General features: G+C 39.8%; 1 protein-coding gene across 17 annotated transcripts in view; it reads right to left on the bottom strand.

Annotated features, from left to right (window-relative positions):
* The window catches only part of NRXN3 (neurexin 3), an 869,162-nt gene that overhangs the window by 609,099 nt on the left and 237,109 nt on the right, over positions 1 to 22,954 (bottom strand). For 15 of the 17 annotated variants that reach the window (XR_008482993.1, XR_008482994.1, XM_054275710.1 and 12 more), the window contains 2 exons: positions 16,515 to 16,718; positions 8,889 to 8,915 (listed from right to left, as the gene is read on the bottom strand). Coding sequence is in view for 15 of the 17 variants with exons in the window: in XM_054275710.1 (XP_054131685.1) it covers positions 8,889 to 8,915; positions 16,515 to 16,718 (231 nt within the window). In the remaining 2 variants the exon portion in view is untranslated. The remainder of the gene's footprint in view (positions 1 to 8,888; positions 8,916 to 16,514; positions 16,719 to 22,954) is intronic. The other 2 variants (XM_054275708.1, XM_054275716.1) reach the window with 1 other exon arrangement.

Here is a 22,954-nt window from a genome sequence, read left to right as displayed (position 1 = left end):
GTTCATAGTCAGGCCTGGACACTGGGAAATCCACCAAAAAGAGAGAAGTTATTTTTCCATAATGAAGTGAGCTCACATGACTGCTTAATACAGCAGTCAAGCGAAGTGACACAAATGAAAAAGAAATTTTACTGGGAAAATTACTTGAGAACTTCTCTCAGGCTTTCTAATTTTTCACATTCAGAATGAAAATGCTCAGCATATTGCATTTTCCACTAGGTAGAAAATGATTTATGGTGACATAATGAATCTTCACCACTGATCAGACACATCTGTGGCATCTTGGTCAGCTTTCTTCTGCCATCAAGGCTTCCAAATATTGTACCCCCTTTGCACAAAAGAAGGAAGAAGGCAACTGCGGTCTTTTTGGCCCTGAAATCTCAAGAATCACCTTTTTTTCTTTTTTTAAAGGAGCAGATGACAAGACATTAAAAAATAGGACTGCTGAAAGTTTTGCTAAGGGCACATTTCCAGAGATGCAGCAGCAATGCAAGCTTGCCATATGCATCATACACCAGTGTGCACCAGCTTGACCAAGCAAGGCCCTCTCTGGGAGGAAAAGGGTTCTTGTTCTCCATTATTCATCTTGTCCCTGCACTAACAGCGAGCATTTCTAAGCTGCTTCTTCCAGAGACCACAAATCTGCAGCTCACCTTCCCCAGCTCACTTCTTAGCAAACAATATTTAAGCATAGAAGCACCAATGGATATTTTTAAAGTGAACTTCTAACTCCTGTGCACAACTGCAGTTCTCAGCTCCAGAGAGAAATTTTCTAGGAGCAGTGCCCTTTGCCAGACAAACCAGCCTGGCAGTGGAAAGTACAGGCAACGTGATGGATCACAGTGGCAGGACAGTAGCAGTCACTGCTGAAAGAGGTGGGATGGGTGAGGATTGTTAAACTTGGGAAAAACCTCTCAGCTGTGGAAAGGCAATTGTTCTCTATTATCAACCCTCTCACCATTCATGGAAAGAGTAGCTAATACTGAAGTCCTAATGCAGTCACTATTTGATTTTAAGATAATCAATAGCCTGACATCTTAATCCTGGAAATAATATCTTTCATACTCCTACACAGCTCCTTAGTGCTACCTCTTGCACACCAAGTTTGCTCAAATGTAGTGCCTTGTGTAGAAAAAGAAAGTAAGTGAAATGGAAAAAGAAATTACCAAATACTTGATGGCTGGACACCATAAATGACATTGTTTCAGTCTACCTTTAGCCATCTATCTCACTGGATGGCAGCAAAAGCATTGCCTTTTAAGTTCTATATAAAACTATTTACAAGCTTTCAAGGGTATGTTCTCTTTCTGAGTGTACTGGCTCTGGCTGAGAGGGAGTTAATTTTCTTCAGAGCAACACTCATGGTGCCATGTTTTGGATTTGAAAGCAAAACAGTGTTGATAATACACAGGCAGGCAGAGAGTGAGAGAGCAGCTGTGTGCTTCTTAACCACCTACAGGGGTTAAACCAAAACACTGAGGAAAGTGCAAGTGATGACAGCCGATCTGAAAAGAAAACAAATCAATTTATACAAGGAAAGTGGCCAAAATAACAAATTGAAGTGCTTACACATTTTTCTATCAAAGCCTTTTTTTTCCCTCAGGCATCCTGGCTGAGATCCTGCAAATATTGCAATAGAAAAGGAAAAAAGGAAATAAGACTGTTTTCCCCAGACGTGAGAAAGGAAGCTGATAATATAACAGCTGGTGAATAAGACAAAAATGTTGCTGTCCACAATTAGTTATTCAATGTACCATTAAACAAAACCTAGCATCACAAGCTTTCTTCCTCAGTTACTCCAAGCTTCACCAACAGTATCTTTTTCCTCTAAAAATAAAATAAAAATGAATATTTTTTTTAAAAAACCTATCTCAAACTTTTCATATTTCATTATCTTTGTTATAGCATCCAGGATCCCAATACTTAATTAGCATTTCTAACATTAAGTAATGGGTATCTATTTTAGTGACTGACAGGATGATTAATATAATTTGCTTTGACCTTTAAAGGTGTTCTTTTTTTTCAGCTATAATCCCACAGAAGGGGTGAGAGGCTGAAGGAATTGAAAATTACATATATATAAATGTACAACAAACACAACCTTTTCAAAAGTCAAAAGGAATCAAGAAAAGCTGCTGGGGTAGGGATGACAGCCAGTAAACCAGAAGAGCTATTTCCCAAAAGTGGGTCATTGATTCCTTACAGATAACTGCTGAGTTTCCAAGGTTTCTTTCTTGTTTGGTCTCATCACAGCAATTTAGGTAAGAACAATGCAGAACACATTCTGCCAAGCTCTGCTTTCATCATTGCCATCCCTCCATACTGATGACCTGTCTCTGCCTGCATACTGGAACTGAAGACCCAGAAGTGAGACTTTCAAAGGGACAGTATTAGCTGGAAGATGAAGGCTGACTGCTCTTAACAAACAGCTGGGCCTAGCTGAATTCCAGCAAACACAGACTTGTGTTTGTAGCCTACATCTGTGGCCTCTGAAGAAATATTCTGGGATTCAGGGACCTTGTGATATAGCAAACTGCAGTTTAGGATTGCTCAAATTAATTATGCCACAGCAAAACCTTAATCTCCATGGTACTGTCTGGATGAGGAGGATTAAGGACACTGTGAAAAGCCTGTGCTCATTAAACCAAATATTCTGCCCCCAATAATGGCAATCACTATTACCTCTTGAGCAGTCACTCCTTATCCAACATCCACTGATCCTTAAAGCTCACTGATCCGGCCTTAAATTTACAGAACAGGTAGCATCCACCATAGAAAGCAGTGCTTGTGCTGATCGATTTTTGTCTTTTTCTTCATAACTATTTAAAACCTCATTAGAGATGCTCTCTCTGAGTTGTTCGCAAATAAAATTAATAATATATAAAATACTCGCTTCCTCCTAGATCCAGAGGGCATGAGTTTTCAGTTTTGTGCCAATGTTCTTGGAATTAAAAAAAAAAAAAAAAAGTGGATATTCTGGCAACTAATTACACAATGTAATCTACAAAAGACATATTGTCTAGACATCCTTGAAGTGGACCAGTTTCTCATATGTTCTTTATCTTTCCTCTCACCCAGATGGAAGATGTCCATGTGGAACCCAGCCTAAAAAGGGACTTATCCTCTCCACTGCAACTGATAATTACATGGATTCTTCTGCTATCTTTGTAAAACAAGCTCAGAAGCACTACTGCACTTTGTAGGGGTACCAAACAACCTCTGAGTTGGAAAACGTGTCCTGCTTTGGTTTAAGGACAGGGTTAATTTTTTGCAGCAGCCATGAGGGTGGGGAGCCTGGAGCTGTGTGGGCATGGCCAGGGTCCTAATATCATTCAATACCATTTCATGTCATTGCCAGGGCAGGGAAAGGGACCCTCTTTCTCTCTCTTTTGAGAAAAAAAGAGAATTCCTTCCTGGTCATGGGAAAGCGTGGTGGGTGGAGGGTCTGCCTGCCATTGTTTTCACTGTCCCAGGCTTGGTGGGCATTTTGCATGTAAATAATCCTTTCTTTGTACATTTGTCAATATTGGTATTGTTGCTGTTCATTTTCTTATCTCATGGATGATTCCAGTAAATGGTTCTTAACTTATCTCTGCCTTTTGTCTCCCGCTGAAGGGGAGGGGTAAGGGGTGCAGCTCATGGTTTTCTTTTCAGTGGGAGTACTAAATTGAAGAATACCATTCCTAAACTACAAATTAAGTCAACAAGGTATTTTTGCCACCAGAGACTTGGAATGGGCTTGAATCAAGAAAGTGAGACAAAAGAGGTCACTTTTTAGTAGTTGCCACAGGGAAGAGGAATTTGTTGCATTATGAAATAAAGCTCATCTCCACATCCATAAAGGAGCTCAGAGAGACAGCAACAGGAGAGGGAGCACAAATAATATCTGTCTGGGTTGTATCCAGGGCCATCAGCCCACCAGAGCCCCATATGCTCAAGCCCAGAGGAGTATGGGGCACAGCAGCAGGTGGGAGCACAAATCATGGACTCCTGAGCAATGAAAACCTTTCCAGGTCTGTCCCAGGGCTGTTCCAGCAGAGACATTGGTTCCAGTGCCCCAGCATGACACTCATCACTACATGACAGCTGGATCAACTCTTGATATCACCTTTTGGATTAAGGGGATTGCTGCACAGGGTGGGACATATGCAATGGTGGGAAAAGCAGTTTGGGGTCAGACAGACTTACTATGGGATGTTTAGGGGAAAAACCAAAGGTACAAAAAGAGAGAAATTCAGGTGATTTTGGGAAGAGAAATAGTGGGAAAATAAATACAGGGGTAAGGGTATAAAAAGGGCTGGGCATGTAAACAGTTGCTGATGAGTATTTTTATCTGATCAAAACAGCCTATCCTGTCTTCTTATTAAATTCCTTTCTATGTCTTTCCTGGGTGAGAGCCTTTTATTCTCTGTGCATGAGGGTGTATGAGGCTATGAGTGCTGCAACTGGAGTCAGACCATGGGCTCAACAGGCCCAGATGTTCATGGTGCCAGAGAGTGGAAAGGATGCGGGTCAGCGAGCAAGCGCGTGAGCTCTAGCAATGGGCCTGCCAAGAACACATCTTCAGCTGCCTACAAGCAGAACCTGGAGCAAACAGTGGCAGTAGCCTCACCTCCCTTGGGTTGTCGGATCTAGCAGGTTCTCCTCTAACAGAATTTTTAACTTGCTGCCTGACAAACATCTGGGAGGATTGCTTTTGATCCCCTGAGAGAAGAAGCCTTCTAAAGACAGGCTTGCTCCCTTTTCTCCTGCAGCAGCAGCACAAAGCCAGACCAGCATCCCAAGTGTGAGACTGCTCAAAAGTGGAATCATTCTCAGCTGAGCTGTGCAGATGCTACAGACAGACACCAGCTTTGCTTTCACCACTACAATATGACATACTATCAACTTGACACTTTTCAGGCTGCATAAGTATTCATTTCTTCCTGATTATGTTTAAATGGAGCTAGGAGACACTACAGACACAAATATGATGTGGATGTTTAATCATATCGCTTCACTTTCAAAAGAATGTTTTCTTGTTAGAGTACTATTAAGATTTTATTAAAATGACAGCAATATAACTAGGAATCGGGTAAGTGCACTTGGTTTTACAATATTTTGATTAGAGTTAGCACAGCTTCCTATTTACTTAAGATGATAGAGAAAAAAGAGAACTTTAAACCTCTCCCAGAAAGTTACACATCATAGATTCAAATTTTATGCTGTTACAGTGGCACTTAATAAAATGAATCATTAACACTGCACTGAATAAGGCACTAAATACAGTAAGCATGGCAACTGAAACAGGAGAACCAAACATATTCTAGCTGTCACTATTGTCAAAAATTATTGCATTTCAAACAACACGTTAAATGTGAGTCTCACAGAGACACAGAATCAACTGTATAGTAGTGATTAGACTGATTTTTTTATCCCCTTCTATTTATGCTTTTAGCAGCAGGTAAGAGAAGAAGATATGGAATTTTTGAGGCATCAAAAGTGACATGAAAATAGATGATGGCTTGTCTGGCAAGCTTTAGTGAGAAGAAAACGCCTTATTATGAAATAACAAGCAATAAGACAGAAGTGTTCACTGTCCCAAGGAGCTACTTTTGGCAGATCTCTCACGGTATTAGCATCAAAGTATGTGACTGAATAATGACGCACCACATAAAAGGCTTGTGAGGAGAGAGAACTAGACCAAGAGTAGTATCCAAACAAGAATACAGAGTGAGAACACCTCCAAAATCTAACAAATCTATAGCACACACAGCTATGCCTTCCACACTTAATACTGAGTAGAATGCTGAAAACTCTCCACATCTAATCTGATATGAAGTGGGGCCATTGGATATAGAATAAGGAAATTAAGGAATAGATACCTTTGAAAAAAGGAAGGAAAATCAGAGCACCAGACATGATGCAAACTATAAAATAATCACAACTCCAACTTTCGTCAAAGTGAACAACGCATTTCAATAAACAGTTTACAGGAGAGGGACCATTTTCCTAGTAAATCCTATTTTACATAAATAAAATACATGTAGCCAAAAATCCAAGAGACTTATATTAATATACCTATTCTTTCCATGAATCCAACCAACCAAATTGTGCTATCCATTATGTCTGCATTATGTTGAGGAATCATTCAATGCAGTTTATTCACAGAGTTTGTTTGGAGATCCTCGTCCTGCTTTTGTTTGTGCTGATTTCTCACTCAAAGGAAAAGAGAGTTACTATACAGCTCCATATGTGTGAGCAAAAGCATTGTTGGGTCTTCTAAATGTGCAGAAATGGAAAAGCTCAGTTTAGGTATCTTCAAGAGTGAAAGGAAAGGGTGAGATGAGTATTAAAATAAGTACAGAGACAGTAAAAAGCTGAAATACAACAATTATGAAACACAGAGAGAAGGTAAGATGAAACTATGGAAAACAATATTTTGCACCAGATATAAAATAGTCCAAAGATACGTAAGAGAAAAAGCCCTCAATCTTTTTAATGAAAATTAAGAGTAAGTATAAATGCTTACCTGGGACAATATGCAAGACTCCTCTCAAACAGTATGAGCTTCAATGTTTGAAATAGCGGGCTCTTAAGCTACATGTTCCACAAAACCCAAAAAGTAAAGCTCTGTTTACCTTTGAAACCATGCACTGAGTCCCTTCTATTCAGTTACCAGTGGTGACTGCTCGACCTGAAACTCTTCAACTGTTGGGAAGCCCATTTGTCAAGTTACTTTAAAACAATTCTGCTCATTTCAAGAGACCCCAGCAGACATATCTGTATGTGGATAACTCCCTCTGCACAAGTAAATGTCAGTGTGCCTGCAGGAATGCTTACAGTGATATTTGGTCTGCTTCTGCCTAACCATATTTTATTCATTGAAGGGTACAGTTTTCACCAATCCCCAGCAGGTTCCCTTCTAGAAAACAGGACAGATGACCTGAGTAATTGCAACAGGCAGCAAAAAAACCAATGTATTGGAGGGACTAGGAGTAGAGACATTTGTTTTCAGCAAAGCATCATAAAAAATAAATTAGGAAGATCCAATGTGTGTTAAATAAAGAAATAAATCTAAACCTTCAGGGGAAGACTGTATTTAAAAATGCAACCGGCCTAATTATTAAAAATGCATGGCAGCAAAATGATTCAAGATGTTTTGATGCTTATGGGGAAACCAGCAAAACCACGGAATTCTAACTGTCCTTCCACTGCTTTCATTATATGATTCTCTTTTTCCTCTCTTTTTTCCTTTTTTTTTTTTTTAATATTTCTTCCAATTAGAGCTAGCTATTTATTTGCATAAAACCCAGACGATTGCTACTTGCTACCAAAGCTGACTTCCTACCTGAAGATAGTCTTCCGCAGCTAAACTTTAACAGGCAGCTGTCATCACAAGTTGATGTTGACAACATTAGATTATTGTCCAGCACCAGAGGAAATGGATCCTCAAATAACAAACATAAAGAAGAACTATGGGCAAGTGTTTTGATGGAGTTACAGATGGCTAAGAAGCAAGAGCATATGAACTCTTATGAAGTAAAAGATCCTATTTTTATGTAAATATCCTTACCACTGCTGTGTAAAATCTGGCAATCTCAGCTACCATATTCAAGACACTTCTTCCTATTGCACATTCTATCTTGAAATTTAGTGTGAAAACTTCGAAGAGCAAAAGGAATTCAACAAGATCTTTCAAGATTTGAGTCATACACTGACTAATCCCACTTGTAGCAGTTTAATCCCATACGATAACTAAGCACCGTGCAGCTGCTTGTTTACACCCCTCCTGCCATCAGCGGGATGAGGAGAAAAATCAGAAAATGGTAAGAGATAACAATTTAATAGTTGAAATAAAGTCAATTATCATGAACAAGCTTCTATGGCATATCAGTGCTTCTCACCAGCTATAGGCTCCCAGGGACCACTTCCCAAGTCCAAAAAACTACTTGCTCACACTTCTGTGCAAAGTATGGTCTCAATCAGCTGGCATTTGCCCTTCATAAATACTTCTACATAAAATCTAACACAGAGGACATTCAAGAAGCTGGTAACAAGTTAAGATAAGCTCAAAGCACACTTGAGAGCTAAACAGCTCCAGTGTTTGGGGAGTGCTTTTTACTTTGAGGCCTACATCAAGTTTGATCAGCTCTTTGAAGTAGAACAGAAAAGATTTGGCTTGCTCAGTCAGTCTAGAAATGGATATGATATTTCACTATTATTTTTCACAGAAATTTTACAATCCTTCCTCCCTACTTCTATATATTGAAAGGAATTTTAGGTGACCCAGAGGTTCAGATGGAATTTCTTACAGAAACCTAAGAGTTGCAAATGCCATATATATACATATATATATATTAAGTAAATATAATATACTCTAAATGTAAAATCTAAGTTTTCTTTATTCTATACCCAAATAAAAAAAAAAAATTGAATAAATATCCTGTTAAGTTGTCACCAGTCTGTAATAAAGCAAGAGTTTGAAGCTTATTTTCTCTGTTTTTAAACATGCCTGCCTTTTTGTAGTGGAGAAGTGCATACAGTACCTGTTGTTATTCTTACGTTGTTCCTTAAAGTTTTCATAAAGACAATAGGTTACCAGTGAAATATAATATCAGCTCATCAGGTTCCTGAGGTGCTCTTCTGCAAAGCTATGAAGTAACAGCTCATCTCTTCCTTGGAGAAACCTAATACAAAATTTTTCCACATACAACCACCTTAAAGTCTTCCCTCCTCCCTCTCCAGCTTCATATCCCACCCAATCCCTTCAATTTCAAAAGATTCTTTTAAAGAAAAGAAAAAAAAGAAAAAAATAAAAGAAAAACAGCTTATAAAACAGCAAAGAAAATAAAGTTATTTTAATATATATAGAAAGAGAACAAAATGAAACTTGAGGGAAAACTTACTGGCGTTACAGTTTATCCTGATACAGTCTAGATGGGGAAAAATAAATGAAAGATGAAATTGCATCCTTCAAGGTAACAGCTGCAGACATCCAAAAACAATCAGTCCACCCTTCCGGGGACAGACACACGCAAAGAGATGTGGCCATTTTATACTTATACACAGTCTGTACAAGTTCAGGAGTGGGTGTATATGTACAGTATATTCAATGTAAATATCTGTTACATAAATATATATATATATATATACATATATATATACATATATGTATAGAGAAATATACCAATATACATACATAGCCACATGTTGCTACAGAAAGTTCTTTTTTATAGAAACCTACAAATCTAAGAGAATCTTCCACTCCAGACCATGACTTGATATGAATTACAATTTAAAAAGTTATAATTAAGGCATTAAAGTCTCCCTCAAGACACAAGTCATACTCAAGTGTCATTTTGCTTTTTAGAAACCTTTAGTAATTTCTCTAAGAAGCTTGAAGCTCAAAGTGAACCTTTACACTTGGTTTCTTTTAAATTAATTTGTATTGTTATTGCATAAATACACCATCTGTCAACAGAGAATACCTGTAAAATCAGCCTATGAGATTTTTTTGGTGCAATATTTAACCCTTTCCAGCTCTCCCAAAGACAGACCCTCTTCTAATTCCCCCAAAGCCAGCCCAAAACACTTTTTAATATGTGCACAGAGACATTTGACGCTGTCTGCTCAGGTGAGGAAAGGGTTAACATACTGCCCAGTTGTGTCCTATCATAAAATGGCCACTTGCAAACAGCTAACCGCACGAACGCCCAGCCCAGATTTCAGCTACTTCTGGAGGTTGGGAATACTTTTTGTCAGGCTTGGCAGGGAGAATGGGGAAGTCTTTCAAAGGTCCCCAGCCCTGCCAGCTCCTCAGAGCCCAGGCTCATCTTGCTGCCTGAACGCCAAGGCTGAGTGGGGTTTCGTAACGTTCAGGGAGAAGATGAAATGGGCACTGAAGTGGCAGATCTGGGAACCTTTGCTGCCCTGCTTCATTCAGAGGTCACAGGCAAGGGAGGGACAAAGAGAGGTACAAGGAGAGAAAAATAGAGTTATGCTTGTGGAATCTGATAAATGGTAACGGAGGAGTCTCCACAAAGAAAGCAAGTTGAGGTAGGAGAGCCTGAGCTAGAGGGCTTCTGAGCATTGCTTCTCTCTTTTAACACACTAATGCTCAGCATATCTCAGGATGTGATCCACAAGAGGATCTTTCATTTATAAATGCCTATTTACAGCCTTGTGAACATCCACTGCTGTGATGTCTAACGTGGGCAAGAGCTTTCATATCAGTGCTATTACATGTCTTGGGCTATGCTGGCCTTCTTGCAGGAAATCAAGGCTGTGAGTAATAACACAATGCAGTGGACATGTTGTCTGCACAACTAGAGCTTTGATCACCAGGAATGGTTGTATTTATTACAGAGATATGGCCCAGCAAGGGAGATTATATAGAATGGCTGAGAAATATAATGCAGTTTGCTTCTTAACTGGACCAATTTTATGTTTGCTCAGACAGATGTAGGAAAATTATTTCAGTAGCTAAACTCAGTTCTTAGAAAATGAAGGAGGGGAAAGAACAAAAGTCTATAAATAATAAATAAAGAGTTGTAATGAGCAGGGACATACCAATCACGAGTAACATAGCCAGAGAGAGTCTGTTTTCAAGCAGAACTTCTCCTGAGAAAATCTGGGTTTGGTTTTGTGCGATTAGGTTTGTCATGTGTCGTCAACCGCAACAGAAAAGTGGGAGCAAACAGCCCTGGAGCAACTGCTACGATCACCATACAGTGGTGGCCATATCCCTTACAGGAGTTGGGTGGGGTAAAGGGAGCTCTGAAGTACATGCAGGGGAACTTCCCTCTCTGACCTGATGCAGAGTGACAGCAAGAGAGACACCCAAGTCTCACCACAGGCAAGTGAGGTCAAGGGAGTTGCTATATAGCTGGAACATGGGAATTTCTTACAGACTAAAGAGCAAGTGTGCTGGAAAGGGAAACATACATGGCTGGTCCTCAGCAATATTCATCAAAGAGACCAAAATCACTCTTGAGCTATTGATGTCTGCAGAGTGATACCAAAAAACTATTTTTTTAGTGATACCAAAAATCTATTTGTCCTAGGGCTTGCCCTCAGGCTGAAACGCTATTCAAGATGAAGGGATAGATGTTTCAAACTGAAAACCAGTGTAGCCCTTATCTTGGCTGCAAGATTCCTATTTCAAAGGATGAGAGTCCAGGACTGCCCTGAGAAGTGCCCTGACATGGCAATACTACATCTCCAGACTGCGAGCACAAAGTCTGCAATGCCATGCAATTGGGAGCCAGACAGAAACGCCCAGGTGCACTCCAAAGGAAGCAGCTCCCCATGCAGGTTTCATTTCACTGGGTTGGTGTGGATCCTGCAGGGCAGCTAAGAGAAGGTATCTGCTTGCACTGTTACCCCAGCACCACCATCCAAGAACATGCATAGGGGTTATTTGTTGCCTTAATTTTGAGCCTTGCCCAAAGCAGTCCAAAAATTTTCCAACTATTAACACATGAAGTTGTTCTCTCTCTCTTAAATAAGTATTTGATAAGGAAGAAAACCCTTATGTTCCTCTAAACTAGTAAAACAGTACAAATCCAAAGCAGAGGTTTTTCCTGGAAGTGAGGAGGCAGGTGTAGTTTGGTGTTTGTGCTCAGAACAGCAGCATCTGGCTAATTCAGGAATAATTTTTAAAACTCCTTGGGATTCCTCCTGCACAGAACCAGGGCAATAAGACTTCTGGTAATCATCATCTGGGGCACTCAGTCCTGTAATCAGTATTTACTTCTGAGATAAGTTTTGGAGATGAGTATGCCTGAACAGCTGTAAATCCAGTTACCTGCCAGTTCAGCAATAGGATGAGGAATGTGGTGGGTAGTAGGGAAGTGAAAATAGAGTCTGTTACTGCATGGGGAGCAGGATTAGCTGGGAAGACCTCCTGAATTAATCTCAGTAATTCACTAATGTACACCAGAAGTTTCTTAGTGCTCAGATGAAAGGTTTTCCAGAGCACATCACCTGAAAAATGGGCCAGAGACATTCTCCTTTAAAAAGGTTAAATAACTCGACTGCAGTTAGCTAACACAAAGAATCCATTGTTTGAATGGAGGTATCTTTAGCAGCAAACAGAGATTTGAAATCTTACCATTTTTATAATTTTGTCTGAAAATAGTAATATTTATTTGATGCTGCTAAGGTTTCAGGCTGTTTAATCCTTGAATAAAAAAACAAAGTTACCTTAATTGTGTGAGGACAAAATGGTTTTTCCTTTGGATGAGCAGCCAGCCATATGTGGTTGTGGAAGAGAACTTTAGGGCAAGAATAGGACAAAAAAGATAATCAGGGCACAACTTTTTCTAAGGTCACACTGAGTTTCCTTATTTCCTATGGGAAAACCAGAGAAATTCCTGTGCACACTTACCCTACATTATATTAAGGCTCCTCGCCTATCTCCTATTTGCAGTATTTTTATGTAGAAATGACAAAAGAAACTTTCCCTTTTGGATGGGCAAATGTGGCTCTGGCACCCTTCAGGATTTATCTTAGGAAAAGATAGGTGAGAGAGAAGATTACACCTCCTTAAATGAGAGGAGGAAGGAAATACTTATCCTTGTCACCAGTGACCTGAAGATATGCCAGGCCAGGAAGAAAAAAAAGCCTGAAACAGTCTTTAATCAAAGTCAATATAACATTATAACCCTGCCACTTGTAAATGGGAGGAAAAATGTGAACGTGGATCTCCCTATCAGACCAGCCATTTCTTTCCCTTTCTGCACATCATGTCAGTATCAAAAATAATTCCCAAACATGTTCCAAGCTATGATTTGCCTAATATCTCTCTCTCTCCTTCCACTCCAGACCCATTTCTTCAAAATCCTTCTCAACAGAGATATGTATCACATTTGGATTTCTATTCTTCACACAACAAAAAACTCAAATTACTGAGTCAACTCATGTTGACTGCTGTCAACATGAAAATTTGCAATGTCTCAGGCACCCCCACTGGAAAGGTCGGAAGCAACTTCCTTGCCCCCTTCCTTAGAGAATTATTCATTGCTGCTCTTCCTTTTCCTCCCACATTCCAGAGCAAGCCCCCAGCTGCCCATGCCCACTGCATCTCTCTCTCGTGGCTGGTTTGGACCCTGGTTGGAGGGGTGAGAGGGATATGCCAGCCCCTGCAGGCTGCTCCGTATGCTCTGTTCTCAGGGCTGTTTGCCGTGCGGGCCGCAGGCTTCAGGCCTTTGAAGGGTCGAATACCATCTTTTGATTTACCATGGCTGATGGGTATGGGAAACCTTTACAACTGAAACACACAGAAGAGTCAACAAAAAAAAAAAAAAAAAAAAGAAAAAAAAAAAAGAAAAAAAAAGAAAAGAAAAAGAAAGAAAAAAAAGTAGGGAGGACCTTAATAAAGACACAAATGATAATAAGTAATCAAATGGAATAGATCACAAAAGAGAAGAAAGAGAAAGCTCTTAGTAGTAGTATTAAATGACATAAGAAAAGCACAATTAAATAATGCACCCCTCAAAACAGTCCTTTTTCACACATATCTATCATGGGTTAGATGCTCAGGGGATATTGATATACAGCTAGTCAGCACCAAGCACACTCAGATCTTCAGAGGTGGTACTGATGACTGTTTCTCACTGGTAAGGAGATTTTGGCAAAGTCAGGTAAAGATTTAGTTCTTGTTTGTGACATTTGGGCTATGAGCAGTCTCCGTATAGAGTTATTGTGACTTAGAGTAAACAACTGGAAATGAATGGCTCTGGTAAGGTGATTCTTCCTCAAATTCTGTTCTTCAACAGCAAGGTAACTGCTGTTTTGGCAGAAGGAAAGTCCTGTTTCAAGGACATTTTCTGACAGTTTTATAAATCTGAATAAAGGGCAGGTGAAGCTCAGTCTGGGTTCCAAAACTCTAAACTACCCCTCTGTTGAGTTAGACACAGGAGAGTGCTGACAGGTTTCCATTGACCCAGCCTATAGTCACTTCAGGGAAGATTCAACCTCACAAAACTTTACAGCTGAAAAGCTGACAAAATGTGGCATACACATTGCTTCAGTCCCTGCTACTACACAGAATCAGCCTTTAGTTTACACAGGGGTTTGTTTAAAGATGTCCCTGCATTAGGCTGTCAAAAACACATCGTTTCCCAACATGTGTAGACCATCTGTCAAATCTTTAGTCACATATTTTAGGAGGCAGACAGAGTTGAACAGTCCACCTCTAGGCTAAGTGATGGCATAACAAATCCCAGTGAGTGCCAAAAGTGACCAATGCCAATCAGACTTAAAATGTTGACAGGTCCTGAGGGAAAATGCCAGCATGATATAATGAGAACTGGAAAGGAAAAAGTAAACTTTAAAAAATAAGTATCTTCAGGGTGATATAAATATCCCCTCCTTATATCCACTATTCGGGGTCTAAGTCTAGGAGGCTGCAAACACCCAAAATGAGCAAATTCCCCTAATTCTCATTCATTTTTAAGAAGATCTAACAGAATCAAACAAGTGGTATCTTTCTCAGAAGAAAAAGCAACAGTTTTTTATGAAGTCTGGCAATTTTCATGCTGTAGTACTTTTCATATGGGAATATCAAAGCTGATAAAAGCAGTCCTTACTAAAATACTAGGACATAGCTAGTCAGCACCAAGCATACTCACATCTTCAGGGTGCAAAGAATTCTCCTTTCAACAAGTAGAGGAACTAGGGCTTGAAATGTAAAAGAACTGGGCTACAAGAGCATATTGTAGAGTTAGGCAGATACTCAGTTGACCCATCACTTCTCCAACAGAAGCATGCCACTACCAATCTTTCAGTGAATAATTTTATTTTCTGAGAAAAAAAATAGGCATAATTCTCAAGAAATTAAACAGGGGAAATAGAATCTTATTTTTCTTGATTATTAGCAACTAAGTGGATCAGAAGAAAATGCAAACACATATAGATAGACAAATGCTCTGGGGTTTTGTAGAAGATTCTCATTGCACATGTAAGGAGGCTCAACAGCAGTTTTTCTGAGCTGCTCTCCAGAGAAACCCTGCAAATGTATGAAATTTTCCTTCACTTAGAGTTAATATAGGCAGAGATGGCTACCATCAGAGTGCTGTTTCTCTTTATTTGAGGAGTTACTGACACAGCTGAGGTTCATCTATTCCATCTGTCCTATAGGCCAGTCTGGATAGCACAGCAAGTGCTCTTATACAGTTATGGACTCAATAGTGCTTTATGCTTCTTCAGTCAAGCTAAGTAGAGCAAATATGCAAATATATGGGGGGGTTTTTTTGGTTGGTTTTTAGGTTTTATTTACTTGAAGGCAAGAGATTCTATAGACTTTTAGACAGACACTTTTCTTTTAAGAAATATGAACTTGTTTGATGCATCTTCTTCACTTTCTTATTCAAAAAGTAAATAATAGGGTCTGCGTTACAATTTCAAAGCCAAAAAAACCCCCAAATATTAGATGCAAATTTAAAATAAAGCTAATTCCAGAGGACAACACATTTTACAAATAAAGCTGCTACATGGTTTGCTCCTGGTAGCCACAGCAGGGCTCTGAATATGGTGATACTATTAGCTAAAATAATGTGAAACTTGTTCTAGTGGGCCTTAGAACTTTAAAAGCTGGCAGAAGTTTTCACAGACCATACACAAACCTTCATATGAAATAACCTACACATTAAGAGGTATAAGATTATGCACTATTATGTTAGTTTTGCCTCTGTGAGTCAGATCTCTTTTTGTTTATATTCCTAAATTCACATGAAGCAACAAGCTACATCACTGGAAAGTGAAAGAAAGCTTCAACTCATGTATCTACATTCTTTAAAAATCTGTTATTCTGTAGCATACATAAAGACTGGCAAGAAAACTAATTTAGGCTAATCTAACAGCACATTCACTCCCAATTGTTCTTGTATTGTTGTTATTGTTGGACTTGTTTCTAATTGTCTTTTTAAATTATTTTCTGGGAAAGTGTAACTCTGAGGAGACAGAACACAGTCCTTTGGGATGAGGGGGATGCACTTTTATTGTTGTTAATTTCTTTTTTATAAAGACACAGCAAAAAGACCAGCCTTTTTAATCAGATGTATAAAATATAGCAAGCTATATCAAATGCTGACAAATTATGCAAAGGGCAGGGGGTTCACAGGACTTCTGCCTGCCAACACATCAATTTTTCTTCCTTTCCATGTTTGTCTTTGACTGTTTTGAGTGATGCTGGGTGAATGAGGGATGTAACTGATCAAAAGATGGACCAAGTAGCATGTTTCACACAGAGCTCACCAGTCCCAGACCAAGAAAGGAAACTTAAAAATTTAAAGACTTAAAAAAAACAACACTGTCCATTAACAAAGAACTGACAGCAAATCTTCATGCAGCAATGCAGAGGAGAATTTCTCTCCGCAAGAGACTATAATTATAAAAGTTTCAGCAGTTATTTTAGAAATCAATCCAATCCAATCAAACCAACGGAAAATAATGAAATCATTTTTTAGAAAACACTAATCACAAGCCCAAATTAATAGTGAGGAGGGCAGTGGGAGGTGTTCATACGATACCTAAATTGACCATGAGCTTGACCCGGCCTCCATCCAGCTCGAGGCGCAGAGTGTCCGCAGAGTCCCGGGACGTGGTCGCCATCAACAGCCCGTAGGCACGCTGGGACATGAAACGGAAGGACACGTCCTCTGCTTCTGTGTGCATGACCATTGGCATGATGATCTTCATGTACATGCTGCCATCATAGCTCAAGATAGAGGCCTCTGCAAGGAATCAGCAAACAATTGCAAAAAATGAGAAGTTACACCTCTGAAGAGCCTTCACATTTACCACAGAGCACTGTGTTTACAGAATCCATAGCATTTGCCCCAGAAAGGTATGTAACTGGGGAAAAATGCAACATTTAACTGCACCCAGAAACCCTGCCAGGCAAATATGAACAGCAAAGAAAGATATGGTGTTCACTGCAACTGCTGACAGCAGTACCTATGGACACATAATTCCCAAGGTCAAGCATGTTAGGACAGAGCCCCTTTGTGATTATAAGCTAGCAAAGCCTTCGTTTTTCACATCTCCTTCATTGCACTGAAGTCCAGCCTTCCCAGGACTAGCAGTAATGACTACAGCAACTAGAGTTCTAATTTCTGATACTCTTGCTGTTGGTTATTTAGAGAGGAACTTTATTTCATTGTTATCAGTTTAAAGACAAACAACTGTATAAAGTGAATTTCCTAATAGGTCTTTTCTAAATCAGATTTGTTCCATTTTTTGATTTTATATTTTTCCACTACTTAATAACAACCAGTGTTGGTAGAGCTCTGCTGACATAACCAATGCAAATGAAGAAAGGAACAAACCAAACTCCATTGCAAGTGCCATTCAAATGCAGGAAAAGTTAGAAGATAGAGGCACAATGAAAGCCAGTAGGAGGGGAAAGGAGTGAAGAAAGAAGTTATATTTTTCTATCATCTCTGAAGATAGAAAAGAAAAGAAAATTGGAATTTCAGCTGAGGAAAAGAGTTAAATTTAGCATTCTCTATTTGTTCAGGGTCTTGCCTGCAGAAAGTGATATTCTCCTCTAAGGGGTAGAATTAAAGCCTTGTGTTAGAACTGCAGCAAGCACTACAGCATAGCAATCATTTTTTCTTCACGGAATATGCTCAAAAGCATTTTCATCTGCAAACTTTACTAATCTACATAAATACATTAATACATGAATCAGAGCATTTCTATTCCCCACAGCCAACCCCTATCAAAGGCAGAGCTGTAGACATTGCTCCATATAGGGCTTCTACCATAAAACTACATACCAAAATCCCAGAGTTTTAAAAAAAAAAAAAAAATAGACTGGTTCAGCTTCCTAGAAACATGGATGGATTGCTCTAAAGCTCTCGTACCAGTACCTCATCCAGTTCAGCTCAGCTGGAGCTTTCTCAAGTGATTGACTGGGATTCTCTCCAGGCACCACCACCCCACCACCCAGCCCATCTAATTTAACCAACTGGAAAACATGTATTTGGAATACAGATGTTCTCCTCATGTTTTCCTTAGTCCCATTTTTCCCAGCCAATGAGAGCAGAACTTCCATCAGGAAACAGCAATCTTGGCAGAGCCAAACCTTACATCCTCTCAATGTCTAAATGTCAGATGCTACAGTAGGGTAAATGGGTGGGAAACTGAGGAACAGCCAAATGTCCATGCCATAAAATACCCATGGCAAGCTCCAAAATGGCCAGTAACAGAACTGTTAATGCGATGCAATAAATATACAAATGAGGTGATAGATCAATATATAAATATTAAGCTGATAAAGTGACAGAGAAGACCCTCCAAAACATTTAATGGGAATCACTAAGTTGTGCTGGTGCAGCAAACCACCATATTAATAAGTTGGTAAGCAGCACATCTGCAGTCACAGGACACACAAACATATTAAGAAAACTTTTCTTTATATGTTTGGGTGGATGTTTGGGTGCACCACTAAGATGAACAACATCCCTACTCATCAGTTTTCTTAGCTGCATGTACCACACACTGTCATGATCTGTACAGAGAAAGCTTTCTACACACATCACCCACTCAGCCATTACATTACACACATCTCTGGTACCAGCTGCCAGTGCTCCCCTGGGGTCGCACATCTTCACTTGGCCAAGAAACAGAGAAGGAAAGAAAGATTCTTTTCCAAGGTGGAAGAATACTTTCTTCTTTTCAAAGTGCAATTCTCTTCCCCCTCACGTCTGCAGCTCTCACTTGCCACCCACAGCTGCAAGCTGGAACTAAATGTACTGTACATTATACATACACTCAAAGGCAATGCCTATGTACACACAAACCTTTCTTGCTCTCTTTCCTCTCTCTCTCTGCAGATTGTATTAGAAAATGCAGTCAGGCATGAAATGGCTCTTTTGACGCCTTCAGCTCAGATGTGCCTTGCATGAAACAGTTGCTGGCCCTGGCACATGAATAGCTGGGAGAAGGGGGTTGGAAGATATGGGGACTATGTGGGAGTAGCTGACACAAGTGTCCCAGCTCTGCTGCTTCCATCTCCACAGTGCCATGCATTAGGTGCTTTGAAAAGATGAGTTTTCTGCAGTGATTAGAACAAACCAAAAGCATGGTAATAATAAGTCTCTTCCCTTCAGTAAGAACTTGCATTCTTCAGCTTTACTGATCCCAGTGCCAGACAATTACTGTTCTTAGACTAGAAGTCTCAACCCTTACTATTATACTTATGTAAGGAGGACCTGAACAATACTCAAAATTTCTGAAGATGACATAAAAGTCTAGACAGCGTTTCAGCTGACATCCCACAGCAGCCTAAATCAGGTATTACTGTCCCTTCTCCAGCCAGTCTGCTACAAACACAGTGTGATGAAACTTCTTAACAATAAAGCAGATAAAAATAAAAATCTTGAAACAGTTGAAGAAACAGTCTCCACACAACCCCAGGAGACAATGTTCTGCTCTTGTGTGTGCCCTATGCACTTGATGTATTCCAAAAATGACAACATTTCATTCTCACTTTGCAAACCTTCACAGTCTGCAGTATCTGAGAGCTTTTCAGTACATCTTGCAAGCAGAACATTCCCTCCAGCTATGAAAACACCCCTTCAGAGAAGGGTATTGCCTAGTAGCAGTCTTACAAGTAAAACCTATTTCCTCGTCCTGACAGTCAGTCCTCAAAGCTTGAGAAAAGCATGTTACAGTTGAGCAGCACATACAGCAAATCTGCTCAGGGTTGAATGCAACCTGGCAACAAGTGCATGACCTCAGCCTCCCAGACACCTGTGCTGGCAACTTCTGCCTGAATACAGGCATCCATTCAAGTGTCCTCAGCCACCTGCAGCAATGGGACTGTAATGCTTTGTTCAGCACCATAAATACAGGCAGCAGCACAGTTATCCAAGTTTAAAATACACGCACATTTCTGCCACCCTTCTACTTTTAGGGTAGCTATTATATTGGATGCATAGGAGCAATATGTGAAATCATGTTTGAGACCCCCACAGATTTGTAGAGACAAAAACATTGAGTGGCATTTATCTGTGATCCCAGTGCCAGAAGCTCCATTGCCATTAGCTTGGAGATGGGAAGAGGAAGAAACCAGGTGCTGGTTCAAAACTGCTCTGACACAATGCCAGAAATCTGTGAAAATCAGTATGTTATTAGGAGCAATTAGCTTCCCAGTCTTGTGCTCTCAGACCCTGCCAGTTTTAATTTTACACTTAGCATCCAAAGGAGCAATTCATTGCTGCTTCCACACAAGGCTCTGCATAAACCGCCTAGGGAGATGGAACAGGCATATTCTTAGCATACACACAGAAAATTATTCAAGACCTCTTCATGCTTTTTCTCCTGCTTTCAAACCACTCTCCTGTATTAATCTCCATTCTTCACCTCTTTTCTTTCTCCTCCTTTTTAGTTTTTCTGTAGTCTCTTGTTCTTCCCTGTGGCCTTTTTTCCTATGCCACCCAGACAACAATACAGTGTAGTTTTTTACTGAAATTTTCAGAAAGGTGACAGTGCAAAAATAATTAAAAATATCCACACTTCATGAAAGTTGAAGTCCCCAGTGACAGGACTTTAGGGCACAGGACATTTTCCCCAGCTACATTTACAAGACCAAAATGCTTAGACCAAAGATTTCCACATTCTTGTGAATTCAAATAGCCCTAAAGTGCCTAAGATTTGTATTCACAAACCAAAAACTTTCCTGCAGGCATTGATTCCACAGCTCACCTTCTGCCCTCACATATCCACTAGCAGACACATGGCACCAAATAAAAAATAGATTTTCTTAAAACCAAAATTATACTTTAAAACAAAACAAAAATTTTTTTTTTATAAAAAGAGCAATAAATCTTCTTTCCTGACGGAGTGGATTCCATACAGATGAGTTTCAACAAAAGAAGCCTGACAAGTAATTTGGGAAGCCCGAATGTAATCACTCAGACTGAATCTGATGACAACCCAAGAGAAAATGCTCCTGTTTTGGTGGAAAAGATAAGATGGGAACTTTAAGTGCTCACAAGCAGTTAGGACCTTGCACATCATCCAGCAGGATGGGTGTCAGAAGCTGTGGAGTTCCCTGCGCCAGGGCCTTGCTGCCCGGGGCTGTCCCACACACACAGGAAGGTGAGAGGGACAGATGGGGGCCAGCTCCAGCCAAGAGCCAGGGAACCTCATGGTGATGAGGCAGGTCCATGCTCAGGCCAGGAAGTCAATCTGCTGGCCAGGGTTCAGGGTGATTGCCAGGCAGGGCCAGGCATGGCACACCCAGGGCCAGCACTCAGTGGGGCCTGGGGACTGCTCTGTCACAGCATCACTGGGTGGGAGGGGCCATGGGGGCTGCCATGGGGTGCTGGGCCAGGAGCAGGGGGGGAGCCCCAGTGGCCCGGCAGGGCTGGGGGTGCCTGGTGGTACTGTGCTCTGGGACTGCTTCTCATTGACCCTTAAGAAAAGTCCATGTCTTCTAAATGTGCTATGACACCTTCTGCAGTAAACTGAATTTTCTCTCGATGTTTCCCATCTCACTGTCATCAGACTTCACTTTAAACTTGGCCCACCAAACAGGAAACCAATTTGAAGGGATGTAAAGGTAATTCACTAGCACTGAGAGGGCAAATAACAGAAAACACAAAACCATCGTTAAAAACCTTCCTAAACTGAAGCATTGCATTAGAAATAAGAATGCTATTTATTAGTCTAGCAAAATACCATGCAAACAATAAATATCACTAATATTTAGACAATGATAGGGTTTACTGTGCCAGTAAGAACAAGACTATTCTGCTTTAGAGATTTCAAACTGACAAGATGTCAGTAGTATTATTATGAGTTGTCATCCAATGGAAACTCATGAAAATAAAACAGTAAAAATCTTGGACACATACAGCTACAGAAAAGTAAAGAAATCAGACTGGTTTTGCTGGTACTTAATCTCTCTGAAAGACCAAAGTATTTTTTCAACATCAATCCAAGTTTTTCTTTGCTTCAAATTAAGATGACACCTTCCTTCTCCACTCCCAAGGGGGTATATGGCCGCTTTACAAAAGGATCTTTGTATCCTGAAACTCAGTATATCATTATTCCAGCTCCCTCACTCTATTTTAGACTAAGTAACCTCCTTTCTACTCAGCTTCTCCTAGCTTTTATTTTCTAAAACCTGCCACTCCTGCTTCTCATCTCTGGCTTCTTTCTACTGTATATACTATTTTCTTAAATTCAAGTCTTCCAATTTGAATAGCATATGTCAGTTAAGACCAAACAAGCACTTAGAGTAATTACATAAAACATCCTTATCACTACACTGTGCACAAAATAGTTCCAAATGAACAGCAAATGGGAGACATAATAGAGCAAGCTCCAAGGCATTCATCACATTTTCAGGGATGCAAGAATACTGGTGGAGCAGTAGTAATAATTGTCACTTATAAGGCCCCTGCTATAGACAAAAATTGCTAGTAGATGTTTACATAGGCCAGATGACATCCAGATAAATATTCTTCATCAAACACATTTTTTTCAAAACCTTGTGAGTTTTATTTCATAACATTAATTAAAACATTTAATTTCTGGGCCTGAAAATTCCTGAAGAAACCTCAAGTGCAAACCACATCTATTTATTTATTTAGAAAGTCAGAAGAAAATAAATACTCTATTCACCAATTTTATTTCTATACCACTGTCTCCCCCTGTTCCAGTACCTTCTACCCCTCTGAAGTCTTCCCAAACACATAACCAAAGCCTGCAGATAATATTATTGACTAAGTATCCACAAAATTGAAGACATAAAAAAACTAGGTAAAGAAGGCAAATAAAGAGCCCTAAGTACACAGTGCATGTACTATAATGTCCTTCAGACAAAAACAAAAAAATCTTAATTCATAGAGTTTAGACTTTGAAATTACTTTGGTTATGAACAAAAGTAATTCTGATTTTCCTTTTTAGAACAGCATCAATTTTCTTTTTTGAGTCCAAAATTAAACACCCCGCT

The sequence above is a fragment of the Melozone crissalis genome, unplaced genomic scaffold (assembly GCF_028551555.1).
Source record: "Melozone crissalis strain CALT ecotype California unplaced genomic scaffold, PUWL_Pcris_2 ptg000018l_1, whole genome shotgun sequence".
In the NCBI taxonomy this organism is placed as follows: domain Eukaryota; kingdom Metazoa; phylum Chordata; class Aves; order Passeriformes; family Passerellidae; genus Melozone; species Melozone crissalis.
This window is presented reverse-complemented; position numbering and strand designations above follow the sequence as displayed.